General features: G+C 41.0%; 2 protein-coding genes across 3 annotated transcripts; one reads left to right on the top strand and one right to left on the bottom strand.

Annotated features, from left to right (window-relative positions):
* The first annotated feature begins 140 nt into the window (after positions 1-140).
* Positions 141-2,834, top strand: LOC132963650 (kelch-like protein 23). Its single transcript, XM_061033551.1, has 3 exons — positions 141-1,263; positions 1,367-1,778; positions 1,928-2,834. Exons 1-3 carry the CDS (start codon positions 285-287, stop codon positions 2,229-2,231), a joined length of 1,695 nt encoding a protein of 564 aa, XP_060889534.1. The 5' UTR covers positions 141-284; the 3' UTR covers positions 2,232-2,834.
* On the bottom strand, positions 2,424-16,671 carry cers4a (ceramide synthase 4a). 2 transcript variants are annotated; one of them, XM_061033553.1, is made up of 11 exons: positions 16,589-16,671; positions 15,284-15,460; positions 12,869-12,986; positions 11,125-11,243; positions 9,561-9,618; positions 9,307-9,357; positions 7,111-7,203; positions 6,324-6,452; positions 5,209-5,315; positions 4,604-4,760; positions 2,424-4,509 (listed from the first exon to the last, which is right to left on the bottom strand). In XM_061033553.1, the coding sequence occupies exons 2-11, from the start codon at positions 15,457-15,459 to the stop codon at positions 4,303-4,305; spliced, it is 1,215 nt and encodes a 404-aa protein (XP_060889536.1). In that variant the 5' UTR covers position 15,460; positions 16,589-16,671; the 3' UTR covers positions 2,424-4,302. The 2 variants fall into 2 exon arrangements, with proteins under 2 accessions (XP_060889536.1, XP_060889535.1); XM_061033552.1 differs by lacking the exon at positions 16,589-16,671 and adding an exon at positions 15,956-16,531.
* Positions 16,672-16,924: the final 253 nt, after the last annotated feature.

Genomic DNA, 16,924 nt, shown 5'->3' on the forward strand with positions numbered 1-16,924 from the left:
CCGAGCGCTTTGGTGACGTCATTGTTTTTGGTTTTTTAGAATATTGGTAATTCAACACCCGATGAACATTTATAGCGTGTAAGGAAAAACTATACGAGTTATCGTCCACGTATCTACATCCTCCAGTTTTTATTTGCATTGTTTTTTGTTTTTTGTTTTTGGGGAATGACCTACTTTTTCCTGTTTGCATCTAGCCAGCCGACAGTCTATTAATAACACCAGTTGGTTGGTGTTTTGTAAACCAGGACGAGGACAAGGGACTACACAGAAGAGGTTGTTGTGAAATGGCCTGCAGAGCTGACACTGATCCTAAACCTCAGCGTTTTGAATTCACAGTTCTGTCTGAACAGATAAACAAACTTCAGGAGGATGAATGTGTTCTACATGTGAAAGAGCCTGAGGTGATACCTGATGCCACGCTGCAGGTAGAAGGAGAGAGCTTTTATGTCAACCGTCGACGGCTAGCCCTCCACAGTCCATACTTCAGGGCTCTGTTTTTTGGATGTGGTGTAGAGAGCCGCAGAAGGATCATTGAGATCAAAGGTGTGGGTCTGCAGCATTTTAGGGTTTTGATGGAATACATCAGGACATGCAACATAGCTCTGAACAGAGAAAACGTTCTTGGGATCCTCGAGACTGCAGACTTTTTACAACTAGAGGGAGCCAGACTGCTGTGCTGCAAGTTCCTGGAGCGCGAGCTGCACCTCAGTAACTGTCTGGGGATGATGGCTTACGCTTGGAGGCTTGGCTGCGCTCAGCTCTACAGGGTGGCAAGACAGGTGGTGCTCACACACTTCTCTGCTATTGCTGCCGATGAGGACTTCCTGTCCCTGTCTAAAGAGAACATTGCGGACCTTCTTGCCAGTGATGACCTGGCCATCTTCAAGGATGATCTTGCCCTGGAGGCCATCCTACGGTGGGTGTCATTTGACTCCCAACGAGAAGAGCATTTTCTGGAGCTCATTGAGCTGGTGAGGCCTGAGCTGCTCTCTTTACCATTTCTCACTGAACTGTTGACAAGCATGAAAAGCTCTGACCCCAGAGCCAAACTTGTCTGTATGCTGAATGAACAATTTCCAGAATCTTGGTTAGCGGGCAGGTCAATAAAGAGAACCAGGGCCAGAGAGACCCTCTTTGTCCTGGGCGGACCACATGATCAGGAGCAACAGGCACTGTACCAGTTTCACCCGCAGAGTGGTAGATGGCAGAGCTGTGCACCGCTACAGAGGAAGAACCTCACACAGTACTCTGTAGCTGCTCTAGGTAAGGGTTGAATAGGGATTAGGATGATGGCGATGTGGATAATGATGATACATAATATTTCTCTATTTTCTTTATTTAACCCCTTAACACCTACATTTTGTAGGAGACAATGTGGTTGTGACAGGCGGCTACTTCCGGGACGTCCTGTGGTTCAGTGTGGACTGGGTCAGGATTTACGAATGTGGGAACCAGCGCTGGCTTGATGGGCCGGCACTGCAGAAATCCAGGCACAGCCACTGCTCCATCGGGCTGGACTCTGCGCTGTATGTCCTAGGGGGCAGCATGGATGAAGGACTTGTGAGTGATGTAGAGAGACTGGTACTGGGGCCAGACAAAGGGTGGGAGGCGATCAGCCCCATGGTGAGGGCTGTTGAGCGGGCAGCCACTGCTACTCTAGGCTCATGCATCTATGTGGCATGTGGCCTGGATGAAAATGGGGAGGCGTATGGAGGAATTCAGCGGTATATGGTGAAGGAGGATCAATGGGATGTGATCTCCTATTCTCCATATCCACGGTGAGTAAACTTTAAATTACATGCTGACTCTTCTGCTTTGCTTAATGACACTGTCACTGTCACGACGAATATTTATTTAGTATAATATTGTTTTAAGCTTTAATTGGAAGGTTTATTGTATGACATCTTTTTTTTTTTTACCCCATCAGTTATGACCTGGTTGCAACAGAGCTTAACGGTGCCCTCTACCTGTTTGGAGGCCAAGCTTTGCGATTCGACGTGGAAACAGACGAGTGGACCTTATTTGAGGAGGAATGTCTGGACAGTAAATTCTTCTCTGGCTGCACAACAGTCAGCGGACAGATATATCTGGTCAGTGAGAAAAAGAGTAACAAAGCAATCCCAAACATGGTACTGATGGACCCCTACATAGACACCTGCATGGAAGTGGATGATGCCATGCCCTGCTCTGTGCCCCTTAGAGGGTGTGTTACTGTGAGAATGCCTATTTGAAGGATAGCACGTTGATTTATTCTGCAAACCTCAGCTTTTTTTGTACATGTCTACGTACTAAAACGTCAAAAACTTAATTTTCTAATAGGTCATGTCTTTGGCTTACATGAATTAAATACATGAAAAAGTAAGCACAATTTAAATAAACAGACACAGGTGTAATCATTCACTTAAAAGAAGACAGCAGTGCTATTTATTTCAATAGTCATTTATTAAAACTTTTCAAGTTTACACACAATCAATCAAGCAGCCATGGGAACTCTTAAGAGAACAGTAAAGTGTTACTTCATGAAACAAAAATCTATTTTTTTAAGTCTTTAAAAAAACAAACATCGTTTTAGTTGGTGTAATGGGTGTGATATTAAGTGGATCAGCCCTTTTATTTCTCCACCAATTAAATCCCACTCTGTGTTGTGAGCCTCAGTGTTACAATTGAGACCCAACCTTCCTTCTGTTCAGGACATTCATTTTGTATAAGCTGAAGTAAGTGGACACAGGAACTTACTTTATGAGTTGCTATTAGCGACTTGTTCAAAATGAATATTATTCGTGGTTGTGAATTACAGCAATAAAGATTACTTAGATTTAAAAAAAAACAAAAAACATCTTTGCTGTTCTGTTGACAATCATCATAATCCAACCGTGAAACCAACCCTGGAAACAGTTTACAGAGAGTGAGCCTCGTCTTTCATTGTGATAAAATGAAAAACTAAATAACCTCTTCATCCTATTAAAGTAGTAGAGCACTGTCATATCATATCAAAACATGTAATAAACTTGATCTTTACATTTCAGTAAGAACTTTTTTAGTGGATAAAGCATTTAAACTTTTGTAGACAACTCCCTGTCTATAAAATATCTCACATTTTATATTGGCCCTTATGTGAACAACCTTTTTTACGGCCTACAGACACCAGCAGCCTCACCTACATATTAAGCAGTAAAAACAGTGAAACCAGTGAAACCACTCACAGTAAGGTCTGCCCTGTGTGTTTGTCCAGTGTAGGTGTGTAATCCTACCTACACACAGTGCTTAAAAAAATCTAACTTTTGTCCTATTACAATATATACAAAGCAGCCGAGGCACAAAAATAAAGTCCAGCAAATTGTAACAAAAACCTTGTTGAGGAACCATGCTGCCTATCGTAGTGATATTAAAGTAGAAAAAGGAACGCACAATCACACAAGTCCACATGTACATGAGCATTACTTTTTTTGTACATGCATCATCAGTCACATAGTAAGTGCCTTGTCTGTAAGGATGTGCTCTTTTTTGTGCACCAGGGGGCGCCATAGATTTTCTATAAGCCAAGACAAAAATAAATACTATTACAGAAAATAATGTAAGTTTAAAATACCAAAGAAACTTCTGCAGGGAGATTATAACAACATAAACCTTTCCTGTTGAGTAAATCATTCATTAAAAATAGAGATATAAAGTGGTTTATCAACAGATTTGCTACAATCAAAGTCTATGTACAATCAATAATAATGTGTATGTTTGTGGATACAAAGCCAAGGGAGTGAATGCCTCTGAAATTCTACCTCTAGTTTATTCTGTTCAAAGATTATTTGACTTCATATTATATTGGAATATTTTAATTCCTGTATAAAAATCATATAATTTCTCATGTTGATTAAAGGAACGTGTAAATGCATCATAGCACGTCTACTGTCTTTCACCTTCATGTATTTACAAAGCAGTTAGAGTACAGTGACAATATATATAAAATCTTCATACTACACATAAAAAAGGGTAGACTGTCTCCTTGTTTCGCCATATTTTTTCGAATTCTGGTGTGTGGGTGTTAGTAATGATGGTGTTTCTGCCTAATCTAATACTGGGGATGCAGATTTACAATCATCTGTTCTTCTCTTTCACTCTTTTTTTTCAAGATAAGCAGGATGCAGACTTACCCTCATCTGAAATCTTCAATGGACCGTGTTCCATGTACACAAAGCCGAACGTTTGTATCATATGTCACTAAGAAGTTGATTGCCAATTGGTGGAAGGGGAAATAACTTTCTTCTTTTAAGGAGGTTTTGGTAGATGTTGGTGGAGGCTGCTCCACTATCTGGCTTTGGGCAGTCTGCTGTTTATATTCCGCTGGTTGGTCAAGTTATTCAGGACACAGTTGTTAGCCAGAGATGCCAGCTTGGAGTTTATTGTACCCTTTCTTTGCTCCCAGCTGCACTCGTCACCTTCTTCCTCAGGCTCCTCCTCTTCCTCTTTGTCGTCAACCTCACTGTCCTCATCGCTACGTTCATCACGCTCCACCTGAAGAGAGGGAACGGAATCAAACAGTCTTTATGGTGCCAAAGTAAATGTCAACATTGTCCTTCCACTCCTCATTTTGTTACATTGTTCTCACCTTGCCGAGGAACACAAACTTGTAGACCATTCGGAGAATGAGATAGGCCCAGAAGATGTGCAGTGCCTGCAGCACTAACAGCAGAGCATTGAAGAAATAATATCCAAAGAACGGCTTGAAGAAGTCAAGAGAGACCACCAGGGTTGAGTAGATCACTCTGGGAGACAGACACAGTAAGAGATGATCAGTTTTAGCTTCCCTACAGAACAAACTCAGGAAAGGATGAGAGCTTTCTGACGACTAAAGTCATTTATTTCAATGTGAAGAATCAATTATTTTGCAGGGAGTGTAAACCTGCTGCTCTTTGCTAAGAAACTAGAGACAGCAGGTTGTAGGGAGAGAGAGAGAGAGAGAGAAAAAAGGGCAAAGATGTACAACAGATGCAGTTGGGTGCTCCAGAACAACAGAGCAGATTCTTTTCACCTCCAACTAAACATTACACTAAAGGGACTACAAAAACAGCATTCAAGATTAGTTACGCAAAGACACAGTCTTGAAAAAAAAACAAACAGATTATAAGTTCATCAAAACTTGCTCACTGCAAAATCTTGAGGATTTGTGCAAAGCCATGAATTTGTTACATCTACTGCACCGTGATGTTTTACCTGCTGGGTAACACCACAAGTCTTGTCACGAGGAAAATCAATGAGAAGATGACAAACAGCGAGTCACACGTCCTCGTCCAGCCAGCATAGTGGAACATCTTGGCAGACTATCAGAAAAAAAAAGACTCTTTTTTTCACCAGCTTTCTCTTATGACTAATATCAGCATTGTTTCAAGAGTTACCAAGGGAGGACAAAAACAGGTTCTTTAAACTGACTACAGCATAGTCTACCTACTGTACGCTACCTGCCTTGACTATATCAATTAAATTGATGGCAAATTAAAAGTTTTACTCCATCGTGAGATTGCTATCATTCACATGTAAATCCAATTATAAAACCAAAGGCAGGACAGAGATGATTGAAATAAGGTGTTTAAGTTAATAAAAGACTGTCACAAGCCAAACTGTGATACATAATCATTAATTGTCAAATTTCTTTGATTTCTTTTGTCTAATACACCTTTACAGTTCCACACATAGATACTAATGCCAGTCTGTAGAGCGTCTGTCTGAATATTACACCCACATCGTTGTCGCTCTATGTGCCAGACATCACCTAGTCACGCCTAAGGTCACAGGGCTGGCTCTACATATTTCCTCAGCTTTAAGCTGACAGTTACAGTCTTACTTTTCTGATGTTATCAGTAAAATGTTGCAACCAGGAAAAACAGCCTCACAACACCAAAGACAATAAACCTATAGTCTCACAGAGGGAGTTGCAAATCATTTTACAGCCACAAAAAACTTTTTTCTTTTTTTAAACTGACAATAAGGCTTTTCTGTGCATGACTTATTTGATACCGGACGTCTGGTTATGATGTCTTTGAGTAAGAGAATGCAAACTACACAATGGCTGTATTCAAGTCAACTTCCCTGTGACCTTTGTGCAGTTTTGTGGTTTAACAGCAGTTCATGAGAGATTTGAATGGTGCATTTTGTATTTCCTACTTCCTTGTTATCTAATTTGAAGTATATAATCAGGTTTTTTTTTGCTAATACCTGAATATATGCAGATGACAATTGTGTAAGCAAGGTGAAATATGTCAAATAGACAGCAAAGCTAGACACCTTGACTATTATTCAATAGTGCAGAAAAATCAGGTCTGGTGATTTACCTCCAGAAGGAAGTCAGAGGAGTCGTGTACCAGCATCACCAGAGTGCCAACCCTCACATAGTTGGCACAGTAGGAGAAACCAATGAGGAATAAGGTGGCGATGTGATGAATGACCTGCTCATTGAAATCCTGGAACACACACAGAGACCACACAGTATGAGGAAAATCTCACTAGCACAACCAACACGTCAGCAGCTTTTGGTCTGCGGCCTTTTTCATCAAAAGTGTCCAAGAATTTGAAAGGTACATTTACATATTGTCTGGACTGATTTATTGTTTTGTTGGACACTTGAAACATCCTTGGTCAGCAGCATTGACACGTTGGGTAAACCACACACAACCACATATTTTATCCAGAGAAGTTGGGAATTAAGGCTGCAAATATTGAGTGTATTTTTTGGATATATATAAGGCCTATCAATTTAATATTAATATTTTTTAATTTACATGAATTTAACAGTAGGTGCCAAACTCTTACTAAATATTTCAGATCCTGCAGCACTGCTGTTTTAAAATGACAGACACACAAAGTACACAAACATGATGTAATACCAGATTATCTAGTGCATAATCCGTATTTAGTTTAATCCTGCAAAAGAAAAGCAACATTTGGATTACACTGCAAAAAAAAGCGCAGTGAGTGATGACATAATTCAGTTTTGACCATTTGACTAACAGTTCAAAACTCAAGAAGAAGCCATCTGGAAACCAGCAGGATTTTGCTCTGAGCTTTTAGATTATGTGTGAATGTGTGTGTGATTGCATGTGTGTATTTGAGCTCACTTACTTTTCGCTTGACATCCACAGACACAGACAGCAGCAGGGATAAATAGAATCCCATTTCGAGGATGTAATACCAATGATGAGCCTCGGACACAGGCTGAGGAATGAGAAGAAGAGAAACAATCAGTCACATGTTTACATTCAGTGGTATGTGACTGCTGCTTATCAGTCTAGCATCAGGAAAACAAACTTTAGTACTGTTGTAAACTGAAGAATTAACTGCTTTTGCTGACCGACTCTGGCCTCTCCCGCATGTGTTTGCTGAGAAAGATGTGAAGACTTTTGGGGAAGTGACCATGTTCACACAGATGCCATTCAAGTCTGGCTTCACACTCAGGGTGTACCGCTCAAATGCCCTATAATGTGTTCCAGCTTATAACTTCATGTAAATGTCTGAAAATGTGTCATCATTTGAGCGTTTCCTGATTGATCATCAACGGAGGTGACAATGGATCAAGGAATGGTATTTCATTCATTTGATGACCCATTGGCTACCCTCAACAACTAATGTGAGCATTCAACCCTTTCTTAACAGAGCTGTCAGCAAATTATGCATTTTCTATTGTATCATACAACACAACCAAAAACTAATTTTAGCATTCAGCCACTGCCTAGCTATTGTTAGTATTAGCTAGGAGAGGCTGAATGCTAATATTAGCTTTTTTCCTGATGGCAGCTGATTTCTTATAGCCTACTTGTTATGTCGCTTTAACATCTGCTCAAATGTCCCTCCAGATTTGTGGCAAACGTCCTTTGCCTCTTTCTCTGCATTTCTATAAATAAAACATAAATAAACAGGAACATGAGACACTATTACATTGTAACAGTTTTTAGAGTCCCAATGAAGCTAAACTTTGAGTAACTAACTGCAGTGTCGTATTTCTAACTGAGACGGGATAGAACCAATCACAAGATAGAATAAACATAATGTAGGGATGGATGTGATTGGATCGTTAGCTTCCACAAAGCTTTTTAATTGGTTGTGAAATTAGTAAACGCCCCTGATAACAGGATGAGTCATTTGAAACGTTTTGTAGGAAGACAAAAGGTACATTTATTGTGATTTAAAAAACACTCAGATAATGCTTTATTGAAATATATTTGGCAGATAAATGAACATGTAACAAAGGAACGCTGGATTAGAACTGGAAAAGGTATTTTTCATTTCATGGGGACTTTACATTTTCCATTGAGTGTGATGTCAGAGGAAATTGGCTGCCTTGTGAACATGGTAAATAGAGCCCTGAAAGTCGGCAAATAAAAAATCCTTCACTTTCACATCAAGAAGGAACTTTATGTTATCACAACTACAGCAAACCTGTTTTCCAGAAGAGGAAATGTTTTCATTTAAAGAAAGTGGTGTGTGTACTATCTTAAATCTAAACCGTTTGTGTAAAAACCCCTGCATTCAAGGTTTGAAGCACAATGGCAGGAAGTTGGCAGGGGCATTTACCGCCTAAAACCACATCCTTTCTCTCGGTCAGAGGCAACAAGACCTCAAAACAAGGTGAAAAAATGTCAGGTGTTGTGTTGCCTGCAGGAGGTGTTTGCTGTTCAAGGCCATGACCCCGCAAGGAAGGGATGTTTACTACTGAGGAATGTCGACCTGCAGGCATAACTAACTGCCACAAACATAGCAGAGAGATTAGCTTAAAAACTGTTAAGGAAGCAAAGGAGTAGACTTAAACGTTAGAGGGGTTGGAGAAGTTTACTGAACAAACTGTGTCATAAACTCAAAATCTACCATGACTAAATCCTTCAACAAACACTTAAGACTTTGTTTTACTGAGTTCCTCCCAGATATTGATTTCCTTCTCACGTTCCTTCTTAACGGATGAGTTAATGTCCCAGCTGTACCAGAGAATAGCTCTATATTGCATTAGGACTTTATATTGAGTATAGATTATTATCACTGCTAATAAATCTAAAGTCATTACAGTGTCAGGAAATAGTGAAAAAAAAATCATCATACTTGTTTTTTAACAGTCTAAAGCCGAAGGTATTCAACTCATGATCATAATCAATGAAGATAATGGAAAAGAGGCCTTGTGTGGAAATAGCTGGATCAAGCAAAGAATGCATAGATTATCAAACATTTTTATTTACTTTTCAGATGAACAAGCAGTCATTAGTGTGACTAATTACTTAAGACATGTTTTGTTAAATTAATGTCTGCTCAATCTTGCAATTTTGTCCTCACCTGTTTTGGATAACCCCTCCAACACTCTCTTTGATCCCAGAACCATGGAGTCTGAAAGATGAAACAATCAACATCAACAGTCTTCACATCATACAAGCTCGAGGATGAATGTTAACTCAACTCTTGCAAACCATTAAAGTTACACAGTGGATGTCTATGAGTCCACAAGAGATAATAAAAATGTGCATGTCTTATTGCTAACACACAAAACAACGTCCCATTGTCAGTCCTAGTGTAGTTGGTAGCACACTTACATTAATTAAAGAGGCGAGCCCCACAGTGAACGCTACGAGGTAGAAGACAAAACGCCAGCTGCAACGATAAAAAGAACACCATCACTTGTTAGAGACTGCAGCATGAATTAAATACGTGAACACGGATAATCATGTTTGTAAATTATATAATTGTGTTTGGAAATAAATCAAGCTCTAGACTTAAAATATGGCAACCAAGTTTAGTCTTTAAAGCTAAATGTAATTCTAGTTTGAAATGACTTTTGAAATAGAAAGTGAGATTATCCATCCATCCATTTTCTTGGAGGTCGGGTTGCGGTGGTAGCAGGTAAGTAGCAGTAAGTCAACCCAGACTTCCCTCTCCCCAGCAACGCTTTGCAGCTCCTCCTGGGGGATTCCGAAGCGTTCCCAGGCTAGATGGAATAAATAATCCCTCCAGCGCATTCTGGGTGTGCCCCAGGGTCTCCTCCCAGTTGGTCGTGCCTGGAAAACCTCTAAAGGGAGGCGTCCAGGAGGCATCCTTAACAGATGCCCAAACCACCTCAACTGGCTCCTTTCGATGCGGAGGAGCAGCGGCTCTACTCCCGAGCTCCCCCCGAATGTCCGAGCTCCTCATCCTATCTCTAAGGCTGAGCCCAGCCACCCTCCGGAGGAAGCTCATTTCGGCCGCTTGTATCCGCGATCTCATTCTTTCGGTCACTACCCATAGCTCATGACCATAGGTGAGGGTTGGAACGTAGATCGACCGGTAAATCGAGAGCTTCGCCACAACGGTCCGGCACAACGCCTGCATTACTGCTGACGCCGAGCCAATCCGTCTGTCAATCTCACGCTCCATCCTACCCTCACTCGTGAACAAGACCCCGAGATGCTTGAACTCCTCCACTTGGGGCAAGGACTCACTCCCCACCCGGAGAGAGCAATCCACCTTTTTCCGGCAGAGAACCATGGCCTCGGACTTGGAGGTGCTAACCCTCATCCCAGCCGCTTCGCACTCGGCTGCAAACCGCCCCAATGCCTGCTGGAGGTCCCAGCTTGAGGAAGCCAACAAAACCACGTCATCTGCAAAAAGCAGAGACGAGATTTTGAGGTCTCCAAACTGGAAACCCTCCTCCCCCTGGCTGCTCCTTGAGATCCTGTCCATGAAGATCACAAACAGGACCGGTGACAAGGGGCAACCCTGGCGGAGGCCAACACGCACTGGGAACGTGTCTGACTTTGTGCCGAGGATGCGGACACAGCTCCCACTTTGGTCTAACAGGGACCGGATGGCTCGTACCAACGGCCCCGGGGCCCCTTATTCCCGACATGATCCCCCGAGGGACACGGTCAAAAGCCTTCTCCAAATCCACAAAACACATGTAGACTGGATGAGCAAATTCCCATGCTCCCCCAAGAAGCCCTGCGAGGGTAAAGAGCTGGTCCACTGATTGTTATTTGTTAAAAACATATAAAGGGGGCAGTTTTACTGAAAACCAGCTTTTGACATGACAAGATTTGTATTCTTTCCTTCATAATATAATGTAAGCCTTTTATAACTTTAACAGACAGACAAGCCTTTTTGTCTAAGTCTTCAAATACTCACGAGGCCTCGCGGAACTTTTTGGTGTTACTAGGTCGGTCCTGGTTCCTTCTGTGCCTGAACCAGGACTGGATCTTTCTCTGTGAGAGTCCGCATTGCTTCCCCAAGGTCACCACCTCACTCTGAATACACACAAACACAAATGCATATTTAAAGACTGAGGGTTGGACTGATATTTGCATTTCAGAAGAGGTTTACTGCTGCCGGCTGCTCTCTCAACTCCTGAGACACACTATTTCACACGTGGTATTTTACAAACCAAAGCTCCTTGCTGATGTCTATGACAGCTGTGTTACTACTTTGTTTAACAAATTCAAATCATCCAAACTGTTAGGTGTTGTTAATAGTATGTGTGTCTTCGCTAAAACGTGGATCCCCTTCAGATAAATTAAGTGCTTCATTTTCCATGTTATCATTCTAGAATTTGCTTTCTTTTATTTCTAATGATTATACTCTCTAAGGTCCACTTCCAGGTCCAGGTTGTATAATTTAATGACTGATGTTACTAATATCTTTATTAGCTGTAACACTCTGTTGAACTCTGCCCTTGCATTTACAGTAGCCATGTGGTTTAACCAGGAAGTATTTAAAGCCTTTGTTTGGTCCTATGTGTATGTTGGCTATGAAACACCTGGTTTATGTAGGTTTCCCTTGTTTTATATTAATGACTTTGATTTGGATGTAACACCAAGGCAAAGCTCAGAACTAAGTCTCTGGAGTGTTGTGATTATGTTAGTTCTCCAAACCTCCCACAAATTCAGGGGTTTAACAATACCCTAACAATAGCTCTCTACTTGCATTGTGTCCAAGGAACCTACTTTAAAGCATAAACACTGAGGATGCAACATTTTCCCTTTACTGTATTGAGCTAACGCATCCTAAAATATATATTTCAAACTCCTTGGCCTGTTCCAATTCTGCCTGTTGCCACATATTTACATGCCGGATCAACAAAGGCATCAAGCAGGAGCCTTTGCTGCGGCTGTTCAGGCCACATGCAAAGTGATGATTTGAATGTAAGTCGTGGCACACAGGCAAACCTGGAACAGTGCTCGGGGAATTTTATTCTATAAGTTGTGACAAGTCTTTTCCCATCATTGGTGTTAGCTTGTCAAACAAAATCAAAAGGAGGATGGAGAATTCCCGTGTAAATGTTTATATCACTTTCCTGCACCTGTTTACTGATTCAGGGAAAAGTAAGGAACACTTTTTGGAAGGACAGTTGTGAATAGTTTCACAAAAGGAAATGATGACAATAAAGGGTGCTCAAGAAATAACTAATAACTAAAAGGGACCCGACAGCATACTGATGTCAGTGCTGTTAGAGGAAATTATCATATAACACTGTGCAGTGAACAGGCCTAACACAAAACATTACAATTTCCTGTATCATGACAGAGTATACCTGTGCAATATTATAAACACATTAGCCCCTAGTGTGACTTGTGTGTATTAGATTCTTCTCTTTTTTTATTAGTTCCTTTTTTTCACATGAACTGCTAAAAATAGGATGTTTTTTGCATAACTCTGAAATGCAACCAGGGACAACAGATGACTTTCTTGCCAACTGTGGGGAAAATACTAATAAATAATCAAATGTATCAATATACCACTCATTCCAGATCAAAAAGTCCTGTGAGTGCAAATGATAATTAAAGGCTACTCAGATGTGGATTGCAGGACAATACTGAGAGATTTTAGGGAAGGTCTACATAAAGGTTAGAGAGGTAAGTCAAACAGAACAAACTGGTGATGGTTGCCGCCTGTTCTGTTTGTAGAAGGTTTCCAGCTTCGGGATAGGAGCGGCTCGGATCCTAATCCGGTCCTTCACTCCTAATTGTTTGCTTAATGGGACGGCAACGAGCCTGTGAGGACAGAGAACCAAAAAAAAGAGAGAGAAAATATAATTGCAGAGGGATCAACATGAGATGCTCAATGTGATCCTAGCAAGGGACAATAAAGCGATAGAAACAAGATATATCTCATTGTGAGATATCTCATTAAGTGTCGCTCCTGACAGCTTGCAAAGCTCCTCCCATGAGTGTAGTGTGACAAATGGCCAGGCGCTTTGTCGTCACCTTACATAGCGTCAAGAGACCTCTGATCTGCATGTGTTTAGTTTTACAAAGACAAGACAGAGCCACAGAGAAGAACAGGGACAATGTGTCACAAGCAAGATGTTTAGATAAAAGTGTGTGTGCGTGTGTGTGTGTGTGTGTGTGTGTGTATGCCAGGCATAATAACATGTGTGTAATTCTAGCTCAGAGATAGTCATCCTGAAGAGGGCAGGGAGGGAGAGATCAGAGAGAATGAGAAGGTCAGCTTTAGAGACAAACATGTTCTCTTGTTACAGGAACCTCTAACACACACACACACACACACACACACACACACACACACAAACACACACCCCTACCTCAATACAGGGAAACAGCTGCAGAGCAGGATCATCGAATAAAGACACCCATTAAGCTGACATCGGCTACAGCTTCACAGACATGAACAACACATTAATACTTCACTGGATAGCACTCAGACACTCGGGTGCACGCTGGTATTAAGCATAATATATTTTTACGCTTCCAATGCAAGAAATTCAATTAAACATACTACACAAAAGACTTTAAGCCAAACAATGGTACTAATCTCTCACAGTTAATGCCAAGCAATCTCACATAGTGTTCAACTTCAGGGCAGATACAGCAGCTGATAAGAAGTATGCAAACACGAGCCTCTTATCAGTTCATACATCACATGTCACATCATCCTCTTACGGTCACTTTTAACTCTAATGCCAGCAAGAGGCATTAGTTGCTAAAACATTTTCAGTATTAGCGCAGCAGGAGGCAAAATGTATCAAGATGATGGACCATGGATGTGCAAAAAAAAAAAAAACGAAATCAGGGTCTGTGATCTAATTTGTGTTGGTTTCAGGGTCGTTTACATTTTGTTTTAACATCAGTGTGCATTAAATTGAAATGGCCCGGGATATATGCATATTTAAATGCAAACTAGGGTTTTGAATTTGAATTTTGAAAAAACACTTTTCTCACAGCCCATTGCGGTATTATCAGATATCCTGTTTTGCCCAACCAACATTCAATTACAACCAACACATTGGGTTTACTAAAAAGAAGGGGCAAGAAAAGCAAATAGCCTTGAAACCTAAAATAGCCAGTTTGGGGCATTTTAGCTTGAAAAATGACCTAAGCCATGATTTATTGCAGATATATTTTCGTCAAAACACATATCACTTGATTGGTATTGAACTGAAATAGAACCTTTTTAATGAATCAAAAGAGGATTAAAATCCACTTGGTATTGCTCCTGTTCACAGCAATGCCTATTGTCATCATCTCATACTAAAAATAAGATGCATTTGCCTTTTCCTGCTGAGAGGTGTTTTCAAGGGGCATCATAGAGTGGATATTTCCAATAAAGTATCGAGATGTTTCAGTATGATTCTAAGAATAAACACTACGGGGGCTGAAAGTCAAGTTTTCCCATCCATCTTTTGTTCCTGCTGTACACCCAGTGATGGTTATAGCTCCACTAAAAGGTTGCAGAGGCCATCAGAGTCTACAAAAAATAGCCATTCAGCATTAGTTTAGCCTGTGTCTGGGGTTTCCTTTTAAATTACACAAGCTTTTAAGAAGCACCAACAAAGCTGCTGTATCAGAGTAATTATCCTGCCTCTCCCTCCAACTTGTACACCACATTTAATAGGGCTGAATTAAATTCCCCTGGGGAGGAGAGAGGGCTTTCACAGTCAGCAGCTAAAACCTGTCTACTCATGATGCTCATCTCTCCCACTGCCTGTTTGATAAATGCTTTCCATCTACAGGGAGCTCTAATGAAGGATAAAGGAGCCATTATCCTGTGCCACACAGGCAGTAAACCAGTTATCCAGCCAGCATGACAATGCAGATGAAGGAGGAAGTCAGACCCGAGCAAAGATATAACCATTATGCAGAACTGTTTCCTTGTAACACATTCAGTCAGTCACACTCAATTTAAAAGTTGTAGTCCACCGTAAATCTTAGAAACATACTGCTTCAGAGAATCAAACACAGCAGGAGTCTTAGTTTAGTCAATAATTAAAAATGTGATCTTGCATTTGTGGTTTCATGATCCAGCTGTGGTGGAGGCTGTTGTGTCTCACCTCTCAAAGATGTATCTGAGCGCTATAAAGGCAAAGGCCAGTGGCAGGGTGTAGATAAGATCCCTGGGTAGAGGGAAGCGGCCCTCGTCCTCCTTCACCTCAATGTCCCGCCAGCGGATACCAGGGGGGAGCCAGTACTCCTCCTGCCAGAGCCACTCATTAAACAGGGCCTCCATCCTGAGTGGAAGAGCACATTGTGTCATGTTTCTGTTAAAACTTTAACGCCTTATTCAGATTTATGCAAAAGAGCAACCAATAACCAAAAGGTTAGACGTTAAGAGACACGGAGCAAAGGAGAGCAGGGTCATTTATGTTCAACATTCACACTTTTTAAATGTGCTTCTAAAGATCGCACCTTGATACATGTCTTCTCATGAGTTTATTTGAATGATCTCTTGATCTTAAAATGATTAATCCTTGATCCATGATCACTTAACTTCAAATTAAAGATGCAACTTTAAGTAGCCTACCCAAAAACAGGAAGGCATCTTAAAAATACCACCAATGGTCCCAGAAACATATTCAGTCTAATATAATTTTCCACTAGGAAAAGCATTGAATAATCATATTTGTCAAGCTTAAACACTGTACATCAGATTCTGTGTGTGTGTGTGTGTGTGTGTGTGTGTGTGTGTGTAAAGATGTCAGAAACAATAAAGTGATAATACTTACTTTTAGTCAGGTAATCCACTAATTGTTTAATCTCTTTGGGCTAAGGCATCAAAATCAAACAAAAGATGACTAAACTACAAGAGATTACATAACCTACAAGACAAAAAAAAAACACCTTAGTGGGTGCACACAAGGCTTCAAGTGCTCTGTAACGAAAATATACGGGCACGCGCACGCACACCAACACAAGCACACTTCAAAAGTAACACGAAGAAAGATAAGCATTCGCATAAAAAAGCTTCCAGCGATGAAAAATGTACATGCTCAACCCTGAAATAATTGCGTTTACAAACGGTTCCCTCCTGCGTCATATTGATAATAGTGGTATAGAAAGATAACATCGCCTACGTCACAGCGTCCATGCACCCTGCGCATAACCGAAATTGTTTAACAGCCCAGCATCACGTAGGATACTTTATTTGTGGAGATAAATCAATAAGTAGCACAACAAACTGCAACATAGTATCAAGAGAAATCCCACAAAATCCAACCTTACAGCCTCAAAGTGAACGGCTTCCAAACAAACAGACGATACCTTTTGAACCAACATATCTATTTTAAACGCCAGGAACCCCTTTAAAATCATTTTTTGTTAAATCCCTAACACAATAATAAATGCGACATTGCGGTTACCTGTCTGCGATCCTGTGATGGGGATGGGAAGCATACAACGGAGAATGGGAGAGGAGGAGCACGTTTGACGCAACCTGCTCCCACTTTGAGGGCGGAGGGAGGCACGTGCTGTCATCATCACCACCATCACCATCACCATCACCATCATCACCATCATCACCATCACCATCATCATCATCATTCCATCAGGGTCTAGCTGTCACCCGGCACAAGATAAGCGTACGGACGTCATTTCAGAGCAACCAAAACACATTGTATGACTTATACAGTCTCTGGCTGTAACAAAGCCTAGAAATGGTTTCGTTGTTATAACTGATTCCTTTCTTTTTTTAAATA

Source organism: Labrus mixtus, chromosome 3, assembly GCF_963584025.1.
Source record: "Labrus mixtus chromosome 3, fLabMix1.1, whole genome shotgun sequence".
In the NCBI taxonomy this organism is placed as follows: domain Eukaryota; kingdom Metazoa; phylum Chordata; class Actinopteri; order Labriformes; family Labridae; genus Labrus; species Labrus mixtus.

Coding starts and splice junctions, on each gene's coding strand:
- LOC132963650 (XM_061033551.1), top strand. CDS start 285: ATGGCCTGCAGAGCTGACACTGATCCTAAACCTCAGCGTTTTGAATTC. Junction 1,264..1,366: donor GTACTCTGTAGCTGCTCTAG/GTAAGGGTTGAA, acceptor TACATTTTGTAG/GAGACAATGTGGTTGTGACA. Junction 1,779..1,927: donor TCCTATTCTCCATATCCACG/GTGAGTAAACTT, acceptor TTACCCCATCAG/TTATGACCTGGTTGCAACAG.
- cers4a (XM_061033553.1), bottom strand. CDS start 15,459: ATGGAGGCCCTGTTTAATGAGTGGCTCTGGCAGGAGGAGTACTGGCTC. Junction 12,987..15,283: donor CTCAGATACATCTTTGAGAG/GTGAGACACAAC, acceptor CTGTCCTCACAG/GCTCGTTGCCGTCCCATTAA. Junction 7,204..9,306: donor GGAGGGGTTATCCAAAACAG/GTGAGGACAAAA, acceptor CTCATTCCTCAG/CCTGTGTCCGAGGCTCATCA.